Genomic DNA, 17,875 nt, shown 5'->3' on the forward strand with positions numbered 1-17,875 from the left:
AGGAACATCGAGGAGCTGGACAAATATGAACAATAGTGTTTCTTAAAGCGAGGATCTGGACAAATATGACCAATAGGTATGAGGACACAAACACATCACAACACCATGACACAGACCAGAGGAACCTATTCATCTACTACCTATTCATCTACATCTGGAGACAAGAAGGATATAACTCAAAGGATTGCTGATCATGGAAAAGTAGAACTGAGAACATTTAAATACACAGACCACAATGTACTGGACTTGGAGCACGATATAGACCCGGACAATAATTCTTCTCAAATATCAATGACAGTTGTTGCTATTATACAGATGAACAGTTTAATCGGATCATTAAACGGATAACAAATTATCAATAATCCATTTCAACAGCAGAAGTCTATATGCAAACTTTAACAACATTAAAGAATATTTAAGTCAGTTTAAAAAAATATTTAACATAATTGCTATATCAGAAACATGGATCAATGAAGATAAAGGAATGGATTTTGAACTGGATGGATATGAATTTAATTGTGTAAACAGAAAAAATAAGAGTGGAGGAGGAGTGGCTGTGTATGTGGATAAGAACATGGATTATAAAATAGTAGACAATATGACAACTGTGATTGATAACGTATTAGAATGTATAACTATTGAAATATGTGAAGAAAAAAGCAAAATGTATTAGTCAGCTGTATATATAGAGCACCAGGATCTAGTATTGAAACATTCACTGACTGTATGGGAAAATGTTCTCAAAAACTAATCAAAAAACTGTGTTCATTTGTGGTGACTTAAATATTGATCTGCTCAATCCAAATAAGCATAAAATAACAGATGAATTTATCAGTGTAATGTACAGTATGAGTTTATATCCAAAAATCACCAGGCCAAGCAGAATTACATCCCATAGTGCTACCTTAATTGATAATATATTCAGCAATGATATTGAGAATAACACTGTGAGTGGATTATTAATCAATGACATTAGTGATCATCTACCAGTTTTCATCGTTTATAATAGAAACCATCGGCGGAATCAGCCAGAGGAGAAAATAAAATACAGGCGAGTGCGGACAGAGGAAAACATGAACACACTAAAGAAGGATTTACAGGAGCAAAACTGGGAAAAGGTATACAGTGAAAGTGATGTTGATAGTGCATATGAAACTTTTTTACAAATATTTACATCATTATATGATAAAAATTGTCCAATTAAACAAGACTACAGAAAACAAAAATCCAAGCTCGACCATGGATGACGAAAGGGTTACGAAATGCATGTAATAAGAAAATACACTGTATAGAGAATTCATAAAACTAAAGACTAAAGAGGCAGAAAATAGATATAAGAAATACAAAAATAGATTAACTAATATTATACGGGTATGTAGGAAGGAATATTATAGTAACATATTATATAATAACAAAAAACAATATTAAAGGAATATGGGATATATTAAATAGCATTATCAAAAATGGTAATAAAAAACAGAGTTACCCTCAGTATTTCATTGATAATAATGTCAAGAAGGAAAATAAGGATGAGGTAGTCAACGGTTTTAATAATTTTTTTGTAAATATTGGACCAAGCTTGGCAGAAAAAATTCCCGATTCCCAACCTGAGGATTGGGATAATAATCTCATAGAAAGAAATCCCTGTTCAATGTTCCTCACAGCAGTGGATGGAAAAGAAATTATAGACATTGTGAGTAATTGTAAATATAAAACATCTACCGATTTAAATGAAATTGATATGGTGGTGGTAAAACAGGTCATTGAATGGATTGTAGAACCATTAATATACATCTGTAACTTATCATTTCAAACTGGTAAATTTCCCAATCAAATGAAAATAGCTAAGGTTGTGCCGCTGTATAAGACTGGGGATAGACACCACTTCACAAATTATAGACCTGTTTCTTTGCTTCCACAATTTTCCAAATTATTAGAAAAGTTATTCAATAATAGATTAGACAAATTCATAAATAAACATAAATTACTTACTGATAGTCAATATGGATTCAGAGCACATAGTTCAACATCACTTGCATTAATAGAATCAGTTGAGGAGATTACAAACGCCATAGACCACAAATTACATTCAGTTGGAATATTTATAGACCTTAAAAGGCTTTTGATACAATTAATCATGACATATTAATCAATAAACTTGAACAGTATGGGATTAGGGGGTTGGTGTTGCACTGGGTGAGAAGCTACTTAAGTAACAGAAAACAGTTTGTGAAGTTGGGGGAATATACATCATCATGCTTGGACAATGCTTGTGGTGTCCCACAGGGGTCAGTATTGGGTCCAAAACTGTTTCTAATTTATATAAATGATATTGTCAATGTTTCCAAAATATTAAAATTAGTATTATTTGCAGATGACACAAGCATTTTTGTTCAGGGGGGGGATTTGCAGGAGTTACTGAGGAGGATCAGTATAGAAATGGGAAAATTGAAAATATGGTTTGACAGAAACAAATTATCATTAAACTTAAGTAAACAAAATACATGTTATTTGGCTATTGTAATACAGACATACAGGTTCAGTTACAAGTCGAGGGGGTAGATATTGAAAGGGTACATGAAAATAAGTTTCTGGGGGTGATAATAGATGATAAGATAAACTGGAAGACTCATATAAAACATATACAAAGTAAATTGTCAAGAAGAATTTCAGTTCTAAACAAAGCGAAACATATTCTGGACCACAACTCACTCCGCATTCTTTACTGCTCACTGGTTTTACCATATTTACAGTACTGTGCAGAGGTATGGGGTAATACTTATAAAGGTACAACACAATCACTATCAGTAATGCAGAAAAGAGCTATAAGAATTATTCATAATACTGGCTATAGAGATCATACAAATCCACTATTTTTACAATCCAGATTCTTAAAATTCACAGACTTGGTTCATTTTCAAACAGTACAAATTGTGTATAAAGCAATAAACAATTTACTTCCAGCAAATATTAAAAATATGTTTTTTAACAGATCAGGGGATTACAGTCTGAGGGGGAAATTTAATTTAAAGCATCAGTGGGCACGAACAACATTAAAAGGTTTCTGTATTTCTGTCTGTGGGGTGAGGATGTGGAACAGATTGGGAGTGGGGCTCAAGCAATGTCCAAGCATGAACCAGTTCAAACAGCGGTACAAAAATATGTTTTTTTCTGGGTATAGGGAGGAGGAAGGGTAATGAGGGTTAGGGTGTTTTTGTTTTTTGCTTCGGCTTGTAAATATATAGTATTTTGTATGTAAGTAGGTATGTGTAGGTGTATATTTATGTTTGTGTATATATATGTGTATATATGTATATGTGTATATATGTATGTGTATATATGTGTATGTATATGTGTATGTATGTTGATGTGTGTATGTATATATGTATGTGTATGTGTATATATATGTATATATATATGTTGATATCGGTTTAGGTGTGTAGGAATCTATGTGTATATGTGGCAAAGGGTATTACTGGTTGTGGGGAAGAAGGGGTAGGGATAAATAAGCTGATGCTTCACCCTACCCCTTTTCGGACATGTTGGGTACACAGTAGGAACTTTTTTGTTGTTGTCTTTACTGATCTATCTTGTAATTGTTGTTGTATCAAATGTTCGAAATAAACAGTTTTCATTCATTCATTCATTCAAGGTGAAAAAGAAGTCTGCGGGTCACAGAGCTTTCTCTTATCGTGCTCCTGTTCTGTGGAATGATCTCCCTGCGTCAATAAAATAGTCAGATTCTGTGGAGCTTTTCAAGTCCAGACTTAAGACGCACTTATTTTCCCTTTCATATGGCTAGCATACTGGTACAGTTTTGTTTTACTCTTTTTACTCTTTTAATTCATTTATTAGTAATTGGAGCGGGCTGCGGCCTCAACTTTATCTAAATTCTGGGTTTTTAGTGAAGTTTAGGGCTAGTGGCCGGCGATCACCTTAGTATTTCTTCTGTTTTTCTTGTTGTTTAATGCTGGCAAATTATACAGTATTTTTTGTCTTTCTGATGCCTGATTCTGTTTTTTCTCTCTGTTTAAGTTGCAGCTCCATCCAGAGATGGGAGTTGTACTCGTGTTGGCGACCTTCCTGTCCTGTGCGCCAATAGCATTTCTTGTATATTGTTCTGTGAATTGCTCTGTAATTTATGTTTGTAGCATGGCCCAAGCAGAGGGTCACCCCTTTGAGTCTGGTCTGCTTGAGGTTTCTTTCTCAGAGGGAGTTTTTCCTTACCACTGTTACTCTGGGGGTTGGTAAGGTTAGACTTTACCTGTGTGAAGGGCTTTGAGGCAACTCTGTTGTGATTTGGCGCTATATAAATGAAAACAAATTGAACTTGAAATTGAAATCTGGTGTAGCAGAGTATATCCAAATCGCTTGAAGTGGTGTAGACACCACCAAATCTGAAAAAGTTTGGGTGATATGCAAAATGCAGTAGCAGTGATTCTGACATTTACTTTTACTTATTTTTCTTATGAAGGCTTTTTATGGATCACAGGGTCACAGTGGACAGAGGTGGAAAACTCTGGCTTCATAAAGTAAAAGCCCTACCATGTATTTCTTCTACCTGTGCACCTAAAACAGATGATCTCAATAATTAGCTCTTCCACCTGCCTGAAGAGCTGAACTAATTACAATCAGCTGGTTTATTAGGAAGATGGAACAAATATGTGGTGGACTTTTACTTTCTGAAGCCAGAGTTTTCCACCTCTGCCAATGGATGCTAAGTCCACTGTTATTTGTGTAGAACTAATCAGTTTTTAGTGATACATTTTTCATTTACATTCAAGGTATGTGACAGCTGTCCAGTGCAGAGTTCCAAAGACCACCTACTCCTCAGTATGGGGGCTGAGCTTTATAAGGCTTGCCCAGATCCAGACTCCCTCCTGCCCTACCTGGTCAAGAACAATCCCATGATGCCTGTGGTCTTTAACCACAGAATCAGGATTGCTGCAAACACAGCAGGTGATTTGATTTGATCATATTTGCAATAACTATAATATAACCCCAAATCAGAAAAAGTTGGATCAAAGATATTTTATGTTTTGTGTGACCCACTTCATGTCATTTGTTCATATCTGTCTATTTCTGCATTTCAGACCTGCAACACATTCAAAAAATAAATAAAATAAAATTGGAACAGGGCAATATTTCCTAAATATAAAGATTCAGTCATCACTGTTACAGTTAAATTTCTGGAGAAAAGTCAGGGGACTGGATATGTCTTGTACTTCATTAACAAATACAAACAGTATGGTACTGTGATGTATGTAAATCCATGTTAAGTATACAGTCCCCAAAATTCTATTCCATTCCAATTCTATTCCATGTTGGAAGGTGATAAGTGAAGGTAGCCACCAAGACACATAGAAAAATTTTACAGTGGATCTGGAAAGTATTCACAGAGCTTCACTTTTTACACACTTTATGTCACAGCCTTGCTTCCCTCAAAAATCTACACACATAATGGCAGTGATTTTTTTTTTTTTTTTTTTTTTTAGATTTTGCAAATTTAGTTAAACAAACAGACAACCAAAAAACTATGAAATCACATATACATAAGTATTCACAGTCTTTGCCTTGCAGCACAAAATTGAGCTTCAGGCACATCCTGTTTCCCCGGATCATCCTTGAGATGTTTCTCCAGCTTATTTGGAGTCCACCTGGGGTAAATTCAGTTGATTGGACATGATTTGGAAAGACACACAGCTGTCTACATATAAGGTCCTACAGTTGACAGTGCACGTCAGAACACAAACCAAGCATGAAGTCAAAGGAATTGTCTGTAAACCTCCGAGACAGGATTGTCTTAAGGCACATATCTGGGGAAGGGCACAGAAACATTTCTGCTGCTTTGAAGGTCCCAGTGAGCACAGTGGCCTCCATCATCCTTAAATGGAAGACGATCGGATCCATCAGTCCTCTTCCTAGAGCTGGCCGCCCGTCCAAACTGAGCGATCGGGCCAGAAGGGCCTTATAGTCAGAGAGGTGACCAAGAACCCAGTGGTCACTCTGTCAGAGCTCTAACATTCCTCTGTGGAAAGTCAAGAACCTTCCAGCAGGACAAGTATCTCTGCAGCAATCCACCAATCAGACTTGTATGGCAGAGTGGCCAGACGGAAGCCACTCCTTAGTAAAAGGCACATGACAGCTTGCCTGAAATTTGCCAAAAGGCACCTGAAGGACTCTCAGACCATGAGAAACAAAATTCTGTGGTCTGATGAGACAAAGATTGAACTCTTTGGTGTGAATGCCGGGCAACATGTTTGGAGGAAACCAGGCACCATCCCTACAGTGAAGCATGGTGGTGGCAGCATCATGCTGTGGGGATGTTTTTCATCGGCAGGAACTGGGAGACTAGTCAGGATTGAGGGAAAGATGAATGCAGCAATGCACAGAGACATCCTGGATGAAAACCTGCTCCAGAGCGCTCTTGACCTCAGACTGGGATGACAGTTCATCTTTCAGCAGGACAATGACCCTAAGCACACAGCCAAGATATCAAAGGAGTGGCTTCAGGACAACTCTGTGAATGTCCTTGAGTGGCCCAGCCAGAGTCCAGATCTGAATCTGATTGAACATCTCTGGAGAGATCTGAAAATGGCTGTGCACCAACGCTCCCCATCCAACCTGATGGAGCTTGAGAGGTGCTGCAAAGAGGAATGGACAAAACTGCCAAAAGACAGGTGCACCAAGCTTGTGGCTTTATATTCAAGAAGATTGAGGATGTAATTGCTGCCAAAGGTGCATCGACAAAGTATTGAGCAAAGGGTGTGAATACTTACGTACATGCGTTTTCTTAGTTTTTTAATAAATTTACAGAAATTTCAGCAAAACCTTTTTCATGTTGCCATTATGGGGTGTTGTAAGTAGAATTTTGAGGGGGGAAAATGAATTTTCTCCATTTTTAAATAATGCTGTAACATAACAAAATGTGGAAAAGGTGAAGTGCTGTGAATACTGGAGAAATGACATAGTGCAACAGTTGTCAGTGGCTTCATCTTGGAGTGGAGTAGAGAAGGATTGTAAAACAGATCAGATCTAACCTCTGTTTTGCCATATACCTTCTGGCAAACTGCAGCTGAAATTTCCATGTTCTTTGTAGGAAAATTCTCTTCAATAGCACTTCACCATGAAGCTGTATAACTGGTAATGCAATAGACAAACATTGTACTCTATGCAGTTTCTCCACCCACAAGCCTATATATAGGCTTGTGGTTGTTGTTGTCTTGGTGGCTTCCCTCACTAGTGTCCTTCCAGCATGGTCCATCAGTATTTGAGAACTGCCCATTTGACACAGATTTGCCAAACAGCAACTTACTGTCTGTATTTATTTCCAAATATGGCACACACTTCTAAACCTCAGTCATTTGGGTAAAAGTTAAACACACTGGGGTCAAATTCACACTGCCGTAGCTCTTACTCCCTTCATGTCCATGAGTACTATTACCTAGTTTCCTGACTCCCATTTTGTCAGAGTTTGGTGGAGTTGTTTCTAATACTAACAGAGTTTGGCTTCATTTTGGCTCAGCTATTTTGTACATTTTTACCTATATTCTATGTAGCATGCAGGAAAAATTGCCACACTAACAGATGATTAGAAATGACCAAATTACCTTCGCCCTTCTTCAGGGGCAAAAATAAAGGAACAAAATTCTCTCCTGTATCTTTTAAGCCAGTGATTCTCAACCGGGGTGCCGCGGCACCCTAGGGTGCCGTGATCGATCGTCAGGGGTGCCGTGGGTATTTTTCATATTCGCGATTATTTTTCATATTCGCGATTACCGTGAATTATTTATTTTATCCACAAAGCATAAAACGACTCAGAATCTGACGTCATTGTGCTGCAGCCTCGCTCTCGTCTTAAGGCGGGACAATAACAAGGAGGCTGACGGCCGATTAAAACAGTACCGTCTCCTTCAAAAGCCGTCTAAAATGCGGAGCTGTCGGTGTGTGTGTCTGTGCCTGTGTGTGCACGCGCGCGGAGTTAACAGGCTGCAGACTGCGAGGGGAGGGGGTGGGTGAGGGAGGGGGTGGGTCAGGGAGGGGAGGGGAGGGGGTGGGTCAGGGAGGGGAGGGGGTGGGTGAGGGAGGGGAGGGGGTGGGTGAGGGAGATTCCTGAATGCAGGCGCGACACGTTCAGTGCGCAGCGAGCGCGGAGCAGAGAGGATTTTAAATGGAGTGAACGTTAACAAAACGAAAACGTGAAGCTTTTACTTCTCTCTGAACTTTCTCTAAAGGTGTGATTCTGCCGTTACCGTCCTGTTCACACCATGTGCGCGTCGTATGCTGAATTTATGAGATCATGAGATGAAATAAACGGTCAAATATCTTTAAAAACATATTTAAAAAATGAGAATATATGAATGAACTGAGATACACACAAAAAAAAATGTTCAGACGCACAAATCACAAAAAGCAGGTGAGAACTCTGAACTTTAACAGCTGTTATTTTCCAAAGGTATTTATTTGTTCAGTCTTGAGCTTAATGTAGTGTTTAAGCACAAAACGTGACTGATGAGGAGAAACAATTTCAGAAATGCAACAGAAACAACCACAAATCAGAAAAGTTGGGACTGTATGTAAAATGAAGATAAAAATAAAAATGTTGCACCATTCCCAGTTTCTCCACTCACAGAAGCCAAACGTTCTTCCAGAGTTGTGTAATTATACTACAATAGTAGAATATAAAGAAGGGGAAAAAAAGAAAAAAAAATAGACAATATATTCATCAATCGCAATTATTTGTCTGACAATTAATCGTCTCCAGAAATTTCTAATCGTGACAGCCCTACTTGAGATCAGAGCGCAAAATGCTTGAGGATTTTCGAAATGCGGTGTTTTCTGTATCGATTTTCTATTGTGATAATTGGGTTTTGCGCAAAACCAGAGGTAATAGCATTATAATATTATTTTAGTTGGTGGTGTGCCGCAGGATTTTGTAAATACAAAAAGGGTGCCGCGACTCAAAAAAGGTTGAGAAACACTGTTTTAAGCAGTACACGTGTATGCTCTGTGACATTTTGCTGTTTGTTTATCAGGAGAGGAGGAGTGGCTCAGTACAGGACTTTACCTCTCTCCTGGTATGAAGACCTACATAGCCCTACCAGCAGAGATTATCAAAAAAGGATGGAAGGTGCAGTATACTTTGACCTTTTTGCAATAATGAGGGTTGTTTGAGCACAAAAAGCCTTTCCCATTTAAAAAAAAAAAAAAGATTTCTTGTGTTTTGCAAACTTTCCTGATAATTCAGCTAGATTTTTGTTATTCTATGTGAAGTCATGGATCAGTCTGCCTAAAGCCCTTGTCTCACCTAGCACGAATGAGGCCGAATCAGGGCAAATGGGGAAGAAAAGCCAAACTTCGAGGCACATTCGGGAGGGACAAACATTCGGACAGCTGTGTTCAAATGGCGTTCGAATACCCAGAATGTGTGCCGACGCCACCTCAAATGATTTGTGCATATTTGGCATGCTCCTGAATCCAAGTTGAATGCACTTGAACGCACTTGAATGCACTGGAACACAGTACGAATACCCACAATGCAGGTCGAATGTAGCCAGAACACAGCACAAATCCCCACAATGCCAGCAGAATGCAGCTGGAATATACAGAATGTACCTCAAATGTCGTACGTGTGCAGTCCGATCTCCATGCGAAGTCTGGATGGAAGGCAAGCAAGAGGAGAAGCATGGCAGAGTGAGTGCTGTGGTTGCTCTTTTGAAGACCTGCCGTGTCTCACTGCTGGATTTTGAAGGACATCCAACACATGAGCTGACTACATGTAAACCAGGGTCCTCTGACTAATACATCACTGTAGTGCATGTGATGAGTGTGCCCAGATTATTACAGTCATCAGATCACACCCACAGGCGTTGTTATTAATAGCCACCAGTCCACGGTGAATTGCAGTAAACCCATGATCAGGGGACCCTGGCTTACATACATCAGTCTGTATATTGGATAAAATACGGAAACCAGAGAAACAGTAAGGCATGTCCAGACATTAAGGCATTACACAGCTGCCACACGCCCCCATTGCATGCGCGCCCTCTCTCTGCACCAGGATGACGTCCGGCTCATCCGCAGCACAATCAGGATGTGCCTGTAGGATTTGGAGTGCCTGAACCATTTTGAGGTTCCATCAAACATGATCAGAATGCTCTGAATGCTGTTCAGTTGCCATTTTGGATGCTTAAAACAGTGTTTCTCAACCTTTTTTGAGTCGCGGCACCCTTTTTGTATTTACAAAATCCTGCGGCACACCACCAACTAAAATAATATTATAATGCTATTACCTCTGGTTTTGCGCAAAACCCAATTATCGCAATAGAAAATCGATACAGAAAACATCGCATTTCGAAAATCCTCAAGCATTTTGCGCTCTGATCTCAAGTAGGGCTGTCACGATTAGAAATTTCTGGAGACGATTAATTATCAGACAAATAATTGCGATTGACGAATATATTGTCTATTTTTTTTTTTCTTTTTTTCCCCTTCTTTATATTCTACTGTTGTAGTATAATTACACAACTCTGGAAGAACGTTTGGCTTCTGTGAGTGGAGAAACTGGGAATGGTGCAACATTTTTATTTTTATCTTCATTTTACATACAGTCCCAACTTTTTCTGATTTGTGGTTGTTTCTGTTGCATTTCTGAAATTGTTTCTCCTCATCAGTCACGTTTGTGCTTAAACACTACATTAAGCTCAAGACTGAACAAATAAATACCTTTGGAAAATAACAGCTGTTAAAGTTCAGAGTTCTCACCTGCTTTTTGTGATTTGTGCGTCTGAACATTTTTTTTTGTGTGTATCTCAGTTCATTCATAATTCTCATTTTTTAAATATGTTTTTAAAGATATTTGACCGTTTATTTCATCTCATGATCTCATAAATTCAGCATACGACGCGCACATGGTTGTGAACAGGAAGGTAACGGCAGAATCACACCTTTAGAGAAAGGTCAGAGAGAAGTAAAAGCTCACGTTTTCGTTTTGTTAACATGTTCACTCCATTTAAAATCCTCTCTGCTCCGCGCTCGCTGCGCACTGAACGTGTCGCGCCTGCATTCAGGAATCTCCCTCACCCACCCCCTCCCCTCCCTGACCCACCCCCTCCCCTCCCTGACCCACACCCCCCCCCCTCCCCTCCCTCACCCACCCCCTCCCCTCCCCTCCCTCACCCACCCCCTCCCCTCGCAGCCTGCAGCCTGTTAACTCCGCGCGCGTGCACACACAGGCACAGACACACACACCGACAGCTCCGCATTTTAGACGGCTTTTGAAGGAGACGGTACTGTTTTAATCGGCCGTCAGCCTCCTTGTTATTGTCCCGCCTTAAGACGAGAGCGAGGCTGCAGCACAATGACGTCAGATTCTGAGTCGTTTTATGCTTTGTGGATAAAATAAATAATTCACGGTAATCGCGAATATGAAAAATAATCGCGAATATGAAAAATACCCACGGCACCCCTGACGATCGATCACGGCACCCTAGGGTGCCGCGGCACCCCGGTTGAGAATCACTGGCTTAGAATGCAGTCAGACTGCACTTCGACCACTGTTCGAGCTTTTTTTTCACCTCAAACGTACCCCGAGAGTTGGGAGCATGTGCTCTACATTCGGGTTGGTCGGGCGACTGAGTCCACTGTTTGGAATGCAGTCAGTTAATTGTTGGAGATTTTCGAAAGCGCCTCGAGTTTGCTCGAATGGAGGTCGAATTTTCATTCGGTTGTCATTCGGGCTCATTTGGCCTCTAGTGTGACATGGGTAGGGATGGGTGTTGATAAGATTTTATCAATATCAGTGCCATTATTGATCTGATTCCTTATCGATTCCCTTATCAATACCTCTTTTGAATTTTCTGTGTGCTAAAAGTAGGCTTTACAGGTTTTCTGTGTCAACATTTTATTGAATCTTAAAGTAAATAAATATGAAATTGGTCACTGGATCCTTGATCTCTGGACATAAATAGAAATAAATAAAATCTGTACATGGTCACTGGATCTCAAGTTGTAGAGATTTACTTTCAGTGTGAGTCTAAAGCCTCGGTCCCACCGAATAATAACCCATGAATAATGAGCTACGCATGGGTGTGTAGTGATTATTCGAAGAATGACCCACGTTTTCATTTATCACGTATCCACTACTAAGGCGCCTCTATGTGCCTCTCTGTACCCTACAGAGCAGCCTCTAGTGAGCCACGACCGACCGGTCATTAGAGCCTTGAATGGCTCGTATCAGCCATGTATGAGCCACGCAGTGCCATGTAGCGTGACATCGGTGCACAAACGCATGTGTTTGGTCCTACCCTTCACCCCTCCCACACTTTTTTTCCTCATGGAGCAGGAAAAAAAGCGTCCAGATGAAACTGTTTTGTGATTCCAGAAGTGATTAGAGGTGTTTCCAAGGTTTGGCAGAAAATTATTAAAATCTGCTATAAATATATACAGTGTCCGGAGCACAGAGCAGGTGGAATTGTGTGCGCAAAGAGGGCAGCCGCTCCAAAAATAGCCTCTCAGGTCCTGCATAGCTGCCAGGCGCTGGGATGATGAGCTTTTAGCAGCCTCATAAGCACCATGCACATGCCTCTAAAATCCTCGTTAGTCGTCGTAGTAACGCGCACCCAAACTGCCCCACTCTGTTGTTACTCAGTTTGAACATCTTGAAATTAGCGCCTCGTTAACTGAAGATAATGCCACTCAGAGCCACCATTCTTCCACGATAGCTGAATAAAACCCTCTCCTAGATGAAAAAAACATGCTGCGTGGCTCATTATTCATCCTTCATTATTTGGTGGGACCAGTGCTTAAGGAAGATAAATTTAGAATTTTTTTTTATATTTAGAAGCATGATTTGAAAACGGCATAAACAAATTAAAATGCGTGGAATACCAAGGGGTTGAATACTTTTGTAAGCCACTGTATTTCATAAAGAACATCGTGTCTCATTTTGGGAGAAAAAACTGTTTTGGTCTGTTGTAGGTTGTTGTCTGTATTATTTTGAGCTTATTAATTCCGCCCGAAATCTATATCTCCAACTTTACTTGGCAGAGGGCTGCGCAGCATTTGGAGCTGTGCAGTTAGTCCCACAAAACAGGAACAGAACAGAGGATGAGTCTCATTTCTTGCCTGCAACAAGACAAGAGTCCCATTTAGTGACTTTAATCCGCACAAAGGTGACTCAAAATAGACATCTTTAAATGTCTTTGAGGGGGTTTCATGAAGAAATTGCGAATCTGCCGCTTCTGAAAAGCAATGAAGCAGAGAACCAGCGGGTCACATCGCTGCTTCGTTGCTTCAAGCAGACCCACGTGCGGAAGCAGCAGGTCTGCAATCAACATAAAGAAATGATCATTTTCCTGATAAACACTCAAAAACAACAGCTGCTCCAGCGTAATGTGAACTGAAGGACCGGTAAGGGAATCGTTAAGCAAAAAGGTTATTGATGTTAGTGGATCGGATAATTTCTTAACAGGAACCAGTTTTCAATGCCCATCCCTAGACAGGGGTATAAATATTTGCTTGTGAGGTGGCTTTTACAGCTCTGGTTGTCATGAAAGAGACAGCTTTGTATGAGGTGGAGTGATGGTTATTGAAGAGCTGAGGAGAAGACACATTCACCTGTGTCAAGACGAGAGTGGTGACCACGATACTACAGAACCACTACCTGAAAATAGAAGATTGTAGCTTGTAATGGGGAGAGACGTGAGACATGGTGTCTGTACAATGTTTTGTCACGTGATGTGTCCACACAGTCATGTTCAGTGTGATTTTCTCTTGATAATACATTGCAGTGATACTGCTGTGTACTTCTTACTTCTTATACAGTGGGATTGTTGTTGCATATCTGAACACATATACTTTTTACTGAATTTTAGTAATGTGTCTTATCCTGTCCAGCTTATGTTCTGTACATCCACTGGCTCATTCATGTATCTGTAGAAAAACTCAGTCTGTGTCCTCCTTAGATTCAGATTGGCTGCCATACAGACTACCTGAAAGCTGCTGAGTTGAAGAGAGCACCATGTGTCCACGAGAAATTCCCTGTTACCACAGATATGATGCAGGTGTGCAACCTGTGGGGGGGACTCATCTACCTGGTGGCCCCACCCGAAACAAAGGTGGAGGGCCCAGAGGTCATAGTGCAAGTAGCAGTACCTGCACCCTATTACAAGTCTGGTAAGTGTTTGTTTGGTAATCATGTTAATATATACAGTGGTCTGTGTATGTTTGGATATTGATAAAGTTTTTGTTAACCCCCATCCAAACAAAATAGCGCAGGTTGATATAGTGAGTGTCATGGGTCCTGTCATTTACCACTATGTCTCCAAAGTTCTTTGGCTCAAACTAACCAGAGGAGGATTACAATCATCACAGCATCAGGGACATTATTTTCATATTAATTAGGACACACAATGAGGGAGTGCAAAATCATATTTTGGCTCATAGAGAGTATTTCAGCTGGACGCACACAGTTTGACACAGCCTACATTTGCAAGGTAGCAGATGACCTTACTTTGGCTTTGACCTTTGAGATTGGTAGTGTTGATTTGCAAGCGATTTGCCGGTTTATGGCTTCTTGTTAATTCAGACTGTCTAGAACAGCCTTTGCATCATTGTTCACCACTCACAGCTTTAAGGTGGAGTTGAAGAAAGAAAGACATGATCAAAAACCTGTTTTCTGAACAGATTTTAATCTGTTTATATGCTACCTAAAATGGGACATTTCCATCTATCCATGTTATGAATCCACTTCTTCCAGTAAAGCATCATCAGGGGGCTGGAGGCTATCCCAGTGATCATTGGTTGAGAGGCAATGTACACCCTGGACAGACCACCAGTCTATCACAGGGCCCACACACACATAGACAGACAAACACATTCACGCTCTCACGCCTACAATTTGGAGTCACCAGTTCAGTTAATCTGCATGTCTTTGGGAGTGGAAGGATGCTGGAGCACCCGAGGGAACCCATGCAAATGCAAGTAGAACATACAAAACGGACCAGGTCAAAAGAGATCGTGGGTCTTTCTTGCTGTGAGGCAGCAGTGTCAACAACTAAGCCACCATGCTGCCAAAAATTAGACATTTTACAATCATAATTACAAGAATTTAAAGGTCTCATGTTAATATGCCACTGTTGTCATGCCTCTTTTTGTCTTTAGGAGTAACAACAGCATCTCATTGGTCTGTGCAGCGTACAGCCCCGTCTCCTTGGGCAGAGCTTGAGTTTGAAAACATCATTCTGACTGTACCGTCAGATTTTGTTCGGGATCTGGAGCACCCTGATGAGTTGGCAGCACTCTGGAACAACATCATGAGGGGTATCGCTGACCTAGCTGCCACCCCTCACAAATTTCAACGCAAAGAACGCTTTTGTCGCAGATGTGCAAATTTCATGTGGTAAGTGTATCTGGCTGTCATGTGGATTTTTGCTCCCTGCCACTATCAAACGGCGTACCAGAAGCTTTGTTCTCTCCCTGTGGGTGGTTAAGTTCACATGGAAGACACACCAGCCCAAAGAAACAGCAGTCCTTGACATTAGGCTCTGGCCACCAAGCACTCCTCTGTGAGTCTCTCTCAAAAGCTTCACTCCAGGATGAGGTACTAGTTTCCTAAATTTATCCAAGGTGACTCTTTCCATAAATGCGTCAGTTATGAATGGTCTTTTTTGAATCGCCCTTTTACTGTCTCTTCATCTGGGACTAATTTGCTCTTTCAGGAGCTAATATTCCAGACAACACAGCTCCCAGGATCACTGGAACCTACAAACGCCTCACCACAGTAAGGTGTCTACGAGGTCTGCGAGAAAAGAAACCAACAGTTTTATTTTTTTTAAAAACTATATGGATTTGAATCACGTGTGATTACATCAGCCAAGCTTGAACCCTCGTGCGCATGCGTGAGTTGGCGAGGCGCATGCGTCGCCTCGGAGCGCTGCGCGACGTCCCGCTCCGTGGGAACTCCTTAAAGCGATAGAAACAATCCAAAATCTCTCATCAGCCATTAAAATTTTCACCGAAAACCAGCTGAATTTCTCGAATGGTGTCCACTCGGATGTGCCTCACAGTTTTTGAAAAAACTTTGATCAAACCACAGCGCAGTCTCTCAGCAACTTCTCAGACAAAGGAATTCGATGAGGGGGCTGGACACTCCTTCCACAAGGCGTGCTCACAGACGAATGACGTCACCGACAGGCGTGAAAAAACTCTTGCATGCCCACGAGGGTTCAAGCTGGCTGATGTAATCACATGTGATTCAAATCCTATGGTTTTTTAAAAAATAATAAGGTCAGATACTTTTCTCACAGACCTAGTATTTGGAGAGGGACTTGGAGTATAACTGCTGCTCCTTCACATCGAAGAAGCCAGCTGAGGTGGTTTGGGTTTGTAGTAAGGATGCTCCCTGGACGTCTCCCTGGGGAGGTTTTCCAAGTACATCCAACTGGGAGGAGGCAAGGGAAAGATCCAAGACACCTTGGAGAAATTAAATCCGTCAGCTGGCTTGGAATGTCTCAGGATTTCCCCAGGAAGAACTGGTGTATTTGGCCAAGGATAGGGAGAGTGGAATGAGCCGTTTAATATGCTGCCACTGTGACCCAGACCTTGAAAAGTTGCCAGCAAATGAATGTTTTTTCATCTTATTCAGATGATAGTGTAGCAAGCAGTGTTGTGTCATAGCACAAAGTCAGTAAAGGTTCTCAGTGATCCAGGTAGGAAACAAAGAGATGTTTACTTGAAATTAACTGAACTTCCTTAGTCTTAAAGAGTCTTATGCTGCTAGATGACATAGCAGAAAGGTTATACGTTGAACCTTACGTTGAGGCTTTCTGCTTGCATTGTTGGACCAACAGACTGAAAAACCCCTTCGTAACTCAGGCCATCAGACGTACAACTCCTCCCTCTGGGGAGGAGAGTAACAGGAAGACAGAGGACGGGAAGGAAAGGAACAGTAGTAGCCAGTATACCAGTAGCGATCAGTATGTCTGGTATTTATATTTGAAAGTGTTTTGTTGTTGTTTGTATTTGTTTGTTTTTTACTTACTTTTGATGCTCTATGCTATGAAATTCAGTAAGGTATATCTTCTGTTATACATGCCAATCCTAAGGTAGACTCTACTAGTGTATACTAAAGTATATCTAAAAAGAAGAGTAGAGCCACTTAGGTACCTGTCTTGAGAACCAAGGATGTTAGGTTGAAAAGCTTTTATCCCATGGGAACTCTCCCTACCCACCTAAGCGGCTCAAGAATATGGACAAACATGTATATAAGTGATATTTACACAATCAGAGTAGTAACAACATATACAAGAAATATAGTTACTATCAATCAATCAAGTTTTATTTCTATAGCACTTTACAACAGTTTTCACTGAACCAAAGTGCTTTCCAATAGCACCAGCTAGAGATAAAATAAATAATAACAAATAGAATATAAATAGAAAAATAGAATAATAAATACAAAATAGAATAAACAAAATAGAACAATAGAACAAATAAATAGAAAATACAACAAAAAATAGAAATAAATAAATAAATAGAAATAAATAGAAAATAGAACAAAATAGAATAAAAATAGACAAAGTGGTCAAAGCAATTATGTGCAAAAAGCTGCCCTGAACAAGTATGTTTTTAACTTAGCTTTAAACAGAGGCAAAGCTATTAATGGACCTCAGTTCATGAGGTAATGCATTCCACAATCTAGGACCTGCTACTGCAAAGAACGGTCACCCCATTGTTTGGACCTGGACCTGGGTAACCTCAAGAAAGTTTGGTCAGGGCAGACCGAAGTGCTCTGACAGGGTTGTGTGTTTTACAGGTCACATAAATAAGAAGTGGTGCAATGCCATTTACAGCTTTAAAAACAAACATTAACAGT

The 17,875-nt window shown here is 40.4% G+C and overlaps 1 protein-coding gene across 1 annotated transcript in view; it reads left to right on the forward strand.

The window, feature by feature from the left end:
* The window catches only part of zgc:162193 (TRPM8 channel-associated factor homolog), a 30,864-nt gene that overhangs the window by 5,761 nt on the left and 7,228 nt on the right, over positions 1-17,875 (forward strand). Inside the window, 5 exon segments of the mRNA XM_034167886.1 lie at positions 4,785-4,959; positions 9,036-9,130; positions 13,965-14,175; positions 15,163-15,371; positions 15,373-15,400. Of these exon segments, the coding sequence (XP_034023777.1) occupies positions 4,785-4,959; positions 9,036-9,130; positions 13,965-14,175; positions 15,163-15,371; positions 15,373-15,400 (718 nt within the window).

This window comes from Thalassophryne amazonica, chromosome 4 (genome assembly GCF_902500255.1).
Source record: "Thalassophryne amazonica chromosome 4, fThaAma1.1, whole genome shotgun sequence".
Taxonomy (NCBI): Eukaryota; Metazoa; Chordata; class Actinopteri; order Batrachoidiformes; family Batrachoididae; genus Thalassophryne; species Thalassophryne amazonica.